Source organism: Haematobia irritans, chromosome 3 (genome assembly GCF_050003625.1).
Source record: "Haematobia irritans isolate KBUSLIRL chromosome 3, ASM5000362v1, whole genome shotgun sequence".
Classification (NCBI taxonomy): Eukaryota; Metazoa; Arthropoda; class Insecta; order Diptera; family Muscidae; genus Haematobia; species Haematobia irritans.
In genome coordinates this window covers 69,046,317-69,059,440 of record NC_134399.1, presented here as the reverse complement: position 1 = coordinate 69,059,440, position 13,124 = coordinate 69,046,317, and the positions used below count along the sequence as shown (strand labels likewise).

Genomic DNA, 13,124 nt, shown 5'->3' with positions numbered 1-13,124 from the left:
TAAAGCGAATTTAACTATATTTTAGTTCATGGAATTATTATGTTTGGAGAAAGTTTCCTTTACTCTAATAATTTGTTGGGTACGTTAGGTAAATGAATAAAAACAGAAAAAATATACACAAACTAAGCATAAAGATTTACTAAATTCCTGGTTCTCACAAAATAGTTCATTATTTCTTTAAATTTGTAAATTTTACTAATAATGCGTTCATCATGATCGTCGTATGTCACTAAAGACATTCTTGCAATTTTGAACTCCATTTCTTCCTTCAAACTACAAAATTTTCTTTAACAATTTAAAAAAATTAATTATGTCTAATAAATTTTCTCGAATTTGTCGAAATATATTTACGGTTCAGTTTATTAAGCTAATTAGACCAATGTTGTGTTGAACCGAACATCATTGAATTCCTGGCCAAATACATTATAGAAATATATTTACTTATTTTTGTGATATCGGCCTGATGCCTGCGTTTGTAATGCTGTTTACTTAAAATTTTCTAAAAATTTTAAAAAATTTCCAAAGTTAACCACAAGTTTTCTTCCTGGTGCACCCAGAGAAATGGTTGGTTGGAATTCGAGCAGGATAACAGAAAGATAGTTCAGATACATTATTTTTAGTTGTGTGGATCATATGTTTGTTATTTCTTTCGTTTGGTCGTTGATATAACCAATAAAATATCAATGCAATCAAATGCTATTACTAACGACCAAATATTGGTCGTTGTAACTCAATTCATTAAAAACAAATTTCATTGTGTACCGCTCTGTTGTGTTGATTGATTTATTTTCCCAAAGTGTCAGCAAAACTGACAAAAAGTCTGTTCAGCAGATAATTTGGTTGTTTCAACAGATTTAAAAACTGATTGTTGCTGCAACCAATATTTGGATATATCAACTTCAATACTTCAATGTGAGTAAAATTGTTAAAAAGGTAAGTAGAATATTAAATGTCAATAAATCGATAATATTTTGAAAATGTACATTTCAGCTTAAATATGTATAGTATATACGAATAAAATCTGAATACTGCTAATCCATCCATCGCCAAAACGAAATAAAAAGAAGTAAGTTCATTGTTTCGACTGCTCCTTGATCTCTGATGCGTACCAGTGGATCTATGTTTCGTCAGCCTGAGAGGTATTTTCAAATGTTTCTTGTATCTCATGCACATCAAAACAGTCCTTCAATCTTAAATAATGGATTTGTCTAAATGTATACGCAATGGTAGCCGTTTCGGGACATCTGAACGTTACCCATCAAAAACCATTGGGTCTACGTAGCAACTCACTCAACAACAAAATCTTGGCGGTAGCTACAGGAGGAAAAGAACGTTACGATTATTTCCCCATACATCCCGGCGCACAAAATAGATTCGGAAGATAACTCGAAAGATACATTGCGATTTGAAGGAAACAATAAAATCGGATTAGTATTACAAAAAATTTTATATCTAAATATGTATTATTTATGCCTTTATATTATTGAACAATAAAGTACTAAAAATAAATAATGATTTTTTTTGCATAATTTTGCATGTTGTTCGTGGTTCAAATGGGGTACCGATAGCAATTTTATTGGTTGCCCTGATAATTCAAAAGGCAGTTACTTCAAACAATAGTTGGCTGTCATAAAAAAAACAAATACAATTATATTGGTTGTGACTGCCAATTTTACGGTCAATTGGTTGAGGCAACAAATTCTATCGGTTAGATTCCGGTAGTAGATGGAACCAAATAAAATGGTTGGCAAAAAAATTGGTTGTCACAACAAATTTGTTTTCTGTGTGTGGGTTCACTGTTAGGTTAGGTTAGGTTAGGTTAGGTTAAAGTGGCAGCCCGATTAAGATTCAGGCTCACTTAGACTATTCAGTCCATTGTGATACCACATTAACTAAAAGTACCTATTACATATGGGCACTTCTAGTTTTAACCGCTGAACCTTCTTGATTATTTTTCTTTGTTGAACCAACCAGATTGTTCCAAAAATATTAGCAGACTGCTTAAGTTAACGTTTTCCAGATCCGCCAGTAATCTGAAGCTATATGCTCCTAAAAGTTGCTTGCGCTTTACACAAAATGCAGGACAATCACACAAGAGGTGTTTAATTGATTCTTTTTCCTCCGCATCATGACAGCTCATACAATAGTCATTATACTTCGCGCCAATAGTTTTTGCAAAATCTCCTATCAGGCAGCGACCCGTTATAGCAGATATCAGGAGTGATATCTGACGTCTCGAGAACATTAGCATATCTAGTGTGCGGTTTAAGTTGAAATGGGGCCATATTTGCTCAGTGTCGTTACAACCCTTGCAATTCTCACATCGAACATTTGCCATCATAACAGCCTTCTCACGCAGCATGAGCTTGCAGGTAGCTAGGGGCATACCAACAAATTCTAGTTCCCCTGGAATATGTAAGGTAGTCCCTAGCCTTGCCAACTCATCCGCTTCGCAGTTCCCCGGTATGTTCCTATGGCCAGGCACCCATATTAGGTGAATATTGTACTGCTCAGCCATCTCATTGAGAGATTTGCGGCAATCGATGGCCGTTTTCGAGTTGAGGAACACAGAGTCCAAGGGTTTTATTGCAGGTTGACTGTCTGAGTATATATTAATGCCCACATTTTTTGGAACATTACTTCTCATATTCTCATAATATTTCAGCCTGAAAAACACTACAGTGATCAGGTAATCTTTTCGCTATTCGAAGTTCCAGATCTTTAGAATATACTCCGAAACCCACTTGGCCATCCAATTTGGAGCCATCAGTGTAGAAATCTATATATCTTTTATTCCCCGGGGTCCGTGTACACCACGCCTCACTGTTGGGAATTAGAGTCTCAAACTTTTTGTCGAAAAGTGGACTCGCCAAAGTGTAATCCACTACGTTAGGCACATCTGGCATTATTTTGAGGACCGAACTGTGACCGTAACTTTTTTCCGACCACAGCGATAGCTCGCGCAACCGCACAGCCGTTGTTGCAGCTGACTGTTTGGCCAAAATGTCTAAAGGCAATAGATGCAGTATGACATTAAGGGAGTTTTTTCCTGTCTTGCTGAATGCACCTGAGATACACAAGCACGCCATACGCTGAACTTTGCCTAAACTTGTCGGCTGGTGAAGTGCCGGCCACCAGACTACAACACCATATAGCATTATAGGTCTAACCACTGCCGTGTATAGCCAATGTACAATTTTTGGTTTTAGTCCCCACTTTTTCCCTATTGCCTTTTTGCACGAGTATAAAGCTACCGTTGCTTTCCTCGCCCTTTCTTCAATATTAAGCTTAAAGTTCAGCTTCCTGTCCAAAATAACGCCAAGGTATTTTGCACACTCCCTAAAGGGAATTTCAATACCCCCTAAGGAAATGGGCCTAACCGTGGGAGTTTTGCGATCTTTGCAGTACATGACTAATTCTGTCTTTGCAGGATTTACCCCAAGACCATTGTCTTTCGCCCATTTCTCAGTCATCCGGAGGGCCCTCTGAATAATATCTCTGATTGTTGATGGGAATTTTCCCCTGACTGCCAGAGCCACATCATCTGCGTATGCCACCACTTTTATCCTTTCTTTTTCTAGAGTAACCAGAAGGCTATTTATAGCAACATTCCAAAGAAGAGGTGATAGGACTCCTCCTTGGGGAGTGCCTCTGTTCACATACCTTTGTATGTTTGCTTGTCCTAGTGTGGCTGAAATACGTCTCTTCATTAGCAGTTCGTCTAACAGCCTGAGTATACATGGATCAACATTCAGAGTTGTCAGTCCATTTAATATCGAGCTCGGATGGACATTATTGAACGCCCCTTCGATGTCTAGAAACGCCACGATTGTGTATTCTTTGACAGATAGTGAGCTTTCAATAAAGCTGACTAGTTCATGTAGTGCGGTCTCAGTAGACCTGCCCTTCGAGTATGCATGCTGTCGTTTCGAAAACAAACTTGAATCGATGCTAGTTCTAAGATAAATATCTATCATCCTCTCCAGAGTCTTAAGTAGGAATGAGGATAAGCTGATTGGTCGGAAATCCTTCGCCCTCGAGTGAGAGGCTTTTCCCGCTTTAGGTATGAAAACGACTTTTGTTTCCCTCCACTTTCCTGGGATATATGATAAGTTGATACATCCTTTATATATCACCGACAACCAGGGGATAATTTTGTCAGTTACAGCTTGTAACTCCGCCGGAGTAATTCCATCAGGTCCAGGGGATTTGAATGGTCCAAAGCTATTTAGCGCCCATCTTATTCTAGTTTCCGATACAATTTCCTCGACAGGAAACGACCGCTGAGCAACTGTGGCACCGCCAGTACATGGTTCAACCGTCTGATTGCCAGGAAAATGTGTGTCCAATAGTACCTCCAGCGTCTCCTCACTGGGCGTTGTCCAATTGCCCTCCGATGTTTTAATGAAACCTGGAGCGGAGTTGGTGGATGCTAGAACCTTCCGTAGTCTGGAAGCCTCGGACGTATTCTCAATACTGCTGCAGTAAGCATTCCAAGAGTTATGCTGAGCCTTTCTCAGTTCTCGCTTGTATCCTCTCAGATTCTTCTTGTAAGCGTCCCAGTCCTCAGGGGCTCTGGTGGACTTTGCCTTGTTAAAGAGCTTCCTGCAGGATTTCCTCATATTACTTAATTCCGTAGACCACCATGGTGGTCGATGTTTCCCCCTTGGCTTTCCTCTAGGGCATGCAGCTTTTAGTGAGATGTTGAAGGCCTTAGTAATCCGCTCCACTGCGTGTTCGATATCTTGCACATTTCTCATATTTGTCTCTGTTATTTCCGGTATCATCATATTGAACGATTCCCTATACCTATTCCAGTCAGCTTTCCTAACATTTGGCGGAAATATGATCTTGGTGATATGAACGTCAAATTTAAAACTGATGTAGCGATGATCTGAGAAGCTGTGTTCACTTAAAACCTGCCACTCAGATATCATTTCATTCAGTTCTTGCGAGGCCAAGGTGATGTCCAAAACCTCTTGCCTGTTTTTAGTGACAAAGGTTGGGACATCTCCCTTGTTGCAAACTACCAGATTAGTACGCAAAATAAACTCTATTAGCGACTCTCCCCTTGCATTAGTATCACTACTTCCCCATATACTATGATGTGCATTCGCATCGCATCCCATAATGAGTTTCGTCTTTGTTTTCAGTGACTCCTCCACTAAGGTCTTAACGGCATATGGAGGCATCTCCCTGTCATGTCCCATGTAGACCGAAGATACCCAATATTTGCATTTGGCTATTTCTAAACTTGCAACGACAGTGTCTGTATTGCACATTGAAGGAAGCAGAAACAAATTGAGCTCGTTTTTAGCAATTATACAGGCTCGATTTATATCATTACCAGTATACTGCAATAGTTTGAACCCCGGAGTACTTAATTCACATATTTTGTTTTTATAAACATATGGTTCTTGAATAAGAACTATATCTATGTCTCCTTTCATCAGGAGTACTTTTAAGGCAGCACATGCAGCCTTACAATGATGAAGATTTATCTGGAGGATCCGTAGAACCATTGAGATTTTCAACAACCGTCACATCAGCCGCTTCAATCGAGTCATCAAGAATGTCCTCTTCAGAGATATCGGTGACTCTCGCAATAACCATAGGTTCAACTTTGGTGAGTTCTGAGGATGTAGAAGCCTCCTCACGCATACGGTATCTATCCATGTCTTCAAATGTCTTGGTATCCCCCTCGACTTCGCAAGAGGATCCGCTTACTTCTGATTCAGACAGAGGCTTGTCCATTTATGAATCCTTTAGCTGATCGTTTTTATACACCTTCATTTGGATATAATGAAAGCCATAACATACACGGCCCTGGGACTTTGCTAGATGTGGCAAAGACTGAGTGTTCAATATAAACACTGCATGCCGTCTTGGCCCATCCACTTCATCCAAACGGCCAACCTTCCAATCAGCTGTTGGAAGATCTGGATTGCATTGTTTCAGTCTATTTAAAATAGATTCAGGGTCAGGAGGGTTTGCAGGTATCCACGCATGTGCTCTTGGTCTAGCCGGTATGTCTTTCTTCTCGACTAACTCTAGAGCAGCTCCTTCCCAAACTTCACCAATTAGTATCAGAGCAGCTTTAAAACATTCTATAGACCTCTGCTCCTCAAATGCGACTAGCTTAAATCGTCCTTGATACCAACCAGCCTCTTGGTGTCGAGGATCTGGGCCGGGAAACTTTTCCAGCACCTGTGAGTAGACGCCAGACAAAGCATTCTCAATCTCCCCCCATTTTTGCTTTGGAACCATACCGTCCAATGCTCCTTTATTTATGATAGCCATCACAAGGCTGTCTTTAGCAACTGAGGCAAACGATCGTTGATCCCTTTTGGAGGATGGCAGCTCATCCGGTGATCGTTCCCTTTTTCCAGCCTCAAGAATTCCTTGAGCCCATTTTAAGGAATCGCTTTGTTTAGCCGACAACGTGCTTGGGTCGACTGATCCTAATTTCTTTAGGATAAACAAAGCATTTCTGCGTTCTTTGAATCTCTTTCGTGAGGGATTACCTCCTTTTGATGCCGTGACCTTGGAAAAGGTCCGACTTGTCAAATTGTCGCCACCTGTCGACCCGTCTACAGGTCGACTAATTGGGCCTAACTCTTGGTCATTGCCCAAATTTATAACTTCAGTCGATACCCGTCCACTGGGCCCTGAAGTTAGCAACCCAGTGGATGTCTTTGAATTTCTCTGCATGGTGGCCTAATATCCCACCACACTTGAAATTCGTAGTAGGTACTTATTACGATGATTTTATCCGCTATTAAAAAAAACACGTCCGTTCCGTTCGACGGTTGAGTTAATAATCTGGGTTCACTGTTAGTTGAAATTGGTTCAGGCCTGCATATAGCTCCCCAGCAAAAAAAGCGTCGCCAAAAAAGTAATGAAAATGTTCTTTTTGGATCCGGAAGTGTTGCAAAATTGACGCAGAAGCGATGAATTTAACATGGGCTTGTCATAGGACGGAAGTCCTCCATTTCAACAGCCGTTGTACTGAATTTGCATCACTTCTTTAGTTGTGATCCGAATTCAATATTTTGGACGTAAATTAAATTGTCAAATAAATAATTTTTATAATTTTTTATAATTTTAATGGATTGTAACGCTTGTCGGAAACGTTTGACCTCAAATATTTTCAAAAACGTACAATTTTTTCAGATTGGATTTACCATTTTGTCGACAAAATTTAGATAATTTGTACCATTTTATGAATTCTTACTCTGTTTTTAACCTGATTGAAACAAACAAAGTTACAATTACCCATTAAAAGTGTGAAAAAACCAAGTTGTAAAAAATTGAATTAAAAGTACTTCCTGGGTAGTTAAAATAAAGAACATCATTGGGAGTGGATCTTCTGGAAGTACTTTTAAAGTTGTGCCTTTGGAAGAACTTCAAAATTTTTTTGCTGGTTCCCATATACAGTGCACTCTAACTACTCCGTAACGCTGAAAAACATGAAATTTGACGTTAAAAGCAGATTCATAATGCCAAGTACAATTTCAAATACACATATGGAATTTTTTAGTGATCTAGTTTGGCTTTTTTCGCGAATTTTAATTATTAATTTAAATTGCTTTATAATTCCATACCCACTGATATCTATTTTTTTAATTTTTCATGAAATTAAATTAAGTTTTTAATATGACTAATAACAAAAGTAAAAGACTATCACGCTAGAACGTGTAAATCTCCCGAATATGGCAATGTTCTGTTCTGAAATTCGCTGAAGTTCGCTAACGTGAACATTTTCGCTAATGTGAATTCGCTTGGTTTTAATTAGTTCACGTTACCGCGAGTGCACTATATATCCTTCGCCCGATTTAGACTCATATGACCACATAGACCAAAGATTAACCCCGATTTACGTGAAATTTTGCACAAGGAATATAATTGACATTCTAGCAACGCATGTTAAATTTGGTTGAAATGGGTTCAGATTTATATATAGCTCCCATATATATCTTTCGTCCGATTTAGATTCGTATAACAACCGGATACCAAATTTTCATTTCGAGTTACTTGAAGTATTAACCTGAGAGTAGAATTACGATTTTAGCATTGTGTACCAAATTTAATTATATTGGTATAGATTTGGATATAGCTCCCATATATATACGCCTGATTTGGGGAAATATGGTAGAAAATGTCATATTTAATACCAATTTCAACGGAATTTTACTGCAATTGATTTTATTTTACACAGAAGAAAGATCGCTCGATGTGGCCAAATATTGTCACAAACCCGACAATTGACAACCTATCGTGGTGAAATTTAGCCAATATCCTTGTGAAATCACCGCTGCTATAGAGCAAAATTAAAAGTTTAAAAATGTTTCTCCAAATCGGTTCTGATTTAAATATTTGTTTATGGGAATGTAAACCTTTATATGGTAGCTCCCAACAAATTTGAAGGAGTTGAGATGATATTACAAATTTTGGTCTACATAGTGGCCGGCCCCGCCCGACTTTAGGCTTTACTAACTTGTTTTTTTTTGTTTTTTTTTTTATTTCAGTAATAGAAAACTATGACGAACAAGACAATGAAGATATTTCCCTAGGTGGTTTCGGATCGAAACTCCCACCTGGCTGCATGTCTCCTGGTTTACCTAGGATCCAACTTATAACGCCCGCAGTGACACCTCTTGACCTCATAAATGAAGAGTGTAATAAAGGTATCGTCGGCGCGTATTTGTCTAGATCAAACGTCTTATCTTTCATTATTTTCATTCGTTTCCTTTTATTATTTTCAGTTAATGAATTATCAGAAGAAGAAAAACAGGCGTTTGTATCCAGTACTCATTTCCAAAAATCATTCAAGCGTCTCGGTAGAATAATGGAAAATGTATTATCCAAAAACGTGGACATTACCAAATATTATATTGGGGATGTGGTTAGCTCCAGTGAAAGTGATATAAACTCTAATGGAGCGGTTTCATTAAATCGCATTTTTTATGACAGTCAATGGACAAAAAATCGTTGTATAACCGACATTGATTGGTCTACGCATTATGCGGATTTAGTGGTAGCGTCATATGACAGGAATCAGGTATGTATTCTTGAAACTGTTGTGGTCTAAAATATTTAACTTGTTAAAGGCCATGAAGTTTCTGCGGATTTTTTTATTAAAATAGCTTTGATTGTTTTCATTCACAATCTTGATTATTTTAGAAAAATTAGCCGCGAAAATAAAGTGATTTTCTACTTCCTTCGGACCATCTAATTTTAACAATGTTACCGGTTTTAATATTTGCCATCAATCCAATCCATGAATAAATCCAATCATAAATAATGGGATCTTTGAAATAATGGGATCTTTGAACTATTTCATTGGCCAGTCCACATCACATTCTATGTGCAACAGGTGGATGTCATCAATTACTTATTTACGTTAAATTTTTGAGTAGTGCTTGCATTCTACATGGTAACTTTAGGACATCTCCACACGCAGAGAAGTAATATAATCACTCATCATTATGTTATGATGATTAATGTTTAGACTTAAACATTTAAAATTTTTGATTTTGATGAATGTAAGCTCGTTTATCCTCATAAAAAAATATGTCTCGCAGGCGGAGCACTATTTGATCTCATTTGTTTCTCTCACTGTGCTACGTTGATGTCTTTTGCTATTTATCACCGTCGCCATCTTTATCTTTTTCTCTCTTGTCCTATCTGGCGATTCCAAACACATATGAGTTTATACGAAATTTCTAAATTAAAACCTCATACACATTACACTTTCAAAATCCAATTCAACTATGTTAGATTTCAACTGTCATTTGTCTTATAAAAAGGGATTTAAAATCCACTTTAGTAGATTTCAATCTTAATGTGAATGAGATATAATATATGTTTGCATCCAGAGATAGTTAAGAAAATTGGATGTCCCAAACATAATATGTTCTAACATATATGTCCCAATCATGTAATACTAGTTTCTCAACATTATATGCTTGCACCTAATACCTCATTCACATTACACTTCCAAAATCCATTTTTACTGGATTTCAACTGTCATTTGCCTTATAAAAAGTAGATTTCAAATCTCGAAAATGTGGTTTTTGAGCGTAATGTGTAGAGGCTATAAAACTAATGTGCTAAAAATGTAGTTCCAAACATATAGTTTTTAAACCGAAACATATGAAAAACAGTCTTTTTCAAAACAAAAAAGTTGTTTTCTCGCCAAACATAAAATGTTGTCGAAATCAGATACATAATGTCCGAGAAAATAACATGGTTGCGGCAAACATGATACATGGTCATCGTCCAAAAATAAAATTTTTAGGTGATCATATTCTTTTTACGGGTGTACACAACGCTGTTATTGAGCTTTCGGATTTGTGAAATGGAGCCTTCATCGGAGAGCTGAGTGGTTAGATTTCCGAAGTATTTGTGATAATGTTTTATGCTCACCATGACGGCTAGCAGCAGCTTTTTTCCCACGATTGCTTTTTTAATCAAATAATATTTAAATATGAAATTGTACATAATTAATGCTTTAAAGTGTCAATCAAAGTTTTGATAAGTTTCCAAAAAAAAAAAAAAAAAAAACAAAAATATAATCGTCATCATATACAATAATTAGTAAGGTAGCCTCACTAACTCAAAAATATAAAAACAGCTCATCACTATGTCAGTAAAAAGTAAATAAACACATACAAAAATATTTGTTTGAATTCTGTATCACTCAAGGGAAATATTTATAAATGTTATAGATTTTAGTTTTTTCCAAATTTCTAATTTAAATTTAATTTCTTTAACAACAACAAAAGTCAAAATTTCAACAAAATGTTTTGATGAGCTGATGAATTAAGGCTACCTTATAGATAATTATACCATGATCTGATATATATTTTAGCTCTTCTAATTTAGAGTGTTGGTGGAAAACCTGAACATAGTACCCATCCACCTTAACGCAGTAGTTTTTTCCGGAAGTGGGTAACGTTCGACTGAAGTATCCGATGACCTTATCCTTACCGTCTATCTGTTGAGGCAACACACCTTCAAAACCCTACCCAGCAAAAAAATTTGGAAGTTCTTCTAAAGGCACAACTTTAAAGGCGCTTCCAAAAATGTCCTCCCAAAGATGTTCTTTATTTTAACTGCACAGGAAGTTCATTTGAGTCAATTTTTTATATCTAGCTTTTTCGCATTTTTAATGGGAAATTTAAAGTTTTAAATGGGTTTCAAATTGGGTAAAAACAGATTAAAAATTAATAAAACAGTGCAAATTATTTAAATTTTGGCGAAAAAATGCTAAATCCCTTCTAGAAAAATGGTGAATTTTTTAAAATATTTTATGTCAAACGTTCCAGACAAGCGTTATAATGCATTAAAAATCATAAAAATTTTAAAAATAAATTTATTCGTCAAAATATCACAAAATTTCTTAATTCACATCCAAATCACTGGATTCGCATCACACCTTAAGAAGTGATGCAAATTTAGTGCAACGGCTGTTGAAATGGTGGACATTCGTCCTATGACAAGCCCATATTAAAATCATCACTTCTGCGCCAATTTTGCACCACTACCGGATCCAAAAAGAACATTTTCACTACTTTTTTGGCGACGCTTTTTATGCGCTATCATATGTATCCAAAAAATTCGACCGGAGTCAGAAGAATGGAGTGAATGTTGGAACTAATCGTCTACAATAGGTGCATAAATTAACGAAGTTGAGTAATTCGTTGAAAATTTGGGGGACGTGACCAATCATTGAATATTCGATTCGTTGGTGGAAATTACCTCGCCATGATATGATGACCTGGTACTTACGCTCAACCCTTCCGACTGTGGGGGCTACATCCGCATATGTCAGTTATATTAACTACCCAGCAAAAAAGAGATTCCAAAAAAGTAGTTTGGATCCCCAATTTGTGATTCGGAAGTAGTGTAAACTTGGATCATCTCCAATGAATTTTACATGAGCTTGTCATAGGACGGAAGTACTTCATTTTTTGGATCCTTAGCATTGCTTTAGAAGTTATACCTTGGAAGTTCATTTGGATGAAGAAATTTAAAAAACTAAAAAAACAACATTTTTTTTCAATTTCACTTTTTATTTTTATCAGTATTGTTTGTTACACTTTTATTTTCTTATTATCTAATTTTTACAAATTGAAAAACTTCTTCGCTTCCACCGGGGTTTGAACATGGGTCTGTTGGCACCATAACAGAACGTCTTAATACAATCAGCCAGCTGGTTGGAGCGAAAGAGTTTTTCAAATTGTAAAAATTAGATAATAGGAAAATAATAGGGCACAATTTCTAAAGCAATGCAAAGGATCCAAAAAGGGGGTACTTCCGTCCTATGACAAGCCCATGTAAAATTCATTGGTGATGATCCAAGTTTGCACTAATTCCGGATCACAAACTACTTTTTTGGAAGCTCTTTTTTGAGCAGTTTTGCTTTTCTACCAAAACTGCTCAAAAAGTGAACACAATCAGTGTAGCAAGCATTTTTCTGGCTCTTGTCTCAAAATTCAGATGCTTTCGTTCCAAAAAATCCCCAAATTTAATTAAAATTCCTTACTCTGAAAAAAATATTTATGTGATATTACAGATTACGCAAACTAAATTTTAGGATGCGAAATTTACAAAATATTAAAGAAAATTTGTTTAAAATAATACAATTTTAATTAAAAGGCTTTGAATTGCTTAAATAAATAAATAAAAAAATAAAATAAAGTTAATAACCTTCGCTTCAAAAATGTTTTTCATTAAATTTAGGACACAAATTCCGTTAAAGTCGCATGTCTTTGAACTAAGGGTAGTTTTCCTTAAAGTAAAGAAAAACATTTTTGATTTAAATAAATTGTCCTTAAATTAACTAAAAAATTTAAACTTTAAATTTAAGATAAAAACGCTTCAAATATAGGCTAAGACTTATTTTGAGGATTTAGCGTTTTTGGTTTAAAGATTTTTGGAATTAAGAAAACATTTTTGAATAACGGATACTTTGAAGTTTCCCTTATAATTTGGATTTTTAAACTGGCATTTGTTTGTACGTGAGTACCTTTATTAATAAACCGCGAAAAGAAAATGAAAATTTGATAAATGCGATCTGTATCCTAATTGTAATTTTATTGGTCCTAGATTTAAAGCCA

At 36.2% G+C, this 13,124-nt stretch overlaps 1 protein-coding gene across 1 annotated transcript in view; it reads left to right on the top strand.

Annotated features, from left to right (window-relative positions):
* LOC142229083 (cytoplasmic dynein 1 intermediate chain-like) overlaps positions 1 to 13,124 on the top strand; it is a 32,843-nt gene that overhangs the window by 10,767 nt on the left and 8,952 nt on the right. Inside the window, exons 4-5 of the mRNA XM_075299613.1 lie at positions 8,529 to 8,687; positions 8,766 to 9,061. Coding sequence (XP_075155728.1) covers positions 8,529 to 8,687; positions 8,766 to 9,061 — 455 coding nt within the window. The remainder of the gene's footprint in view (positions 1 to 8,528; positions 8,688 to 8,765; positions 9,062 to 13,124) is intronic.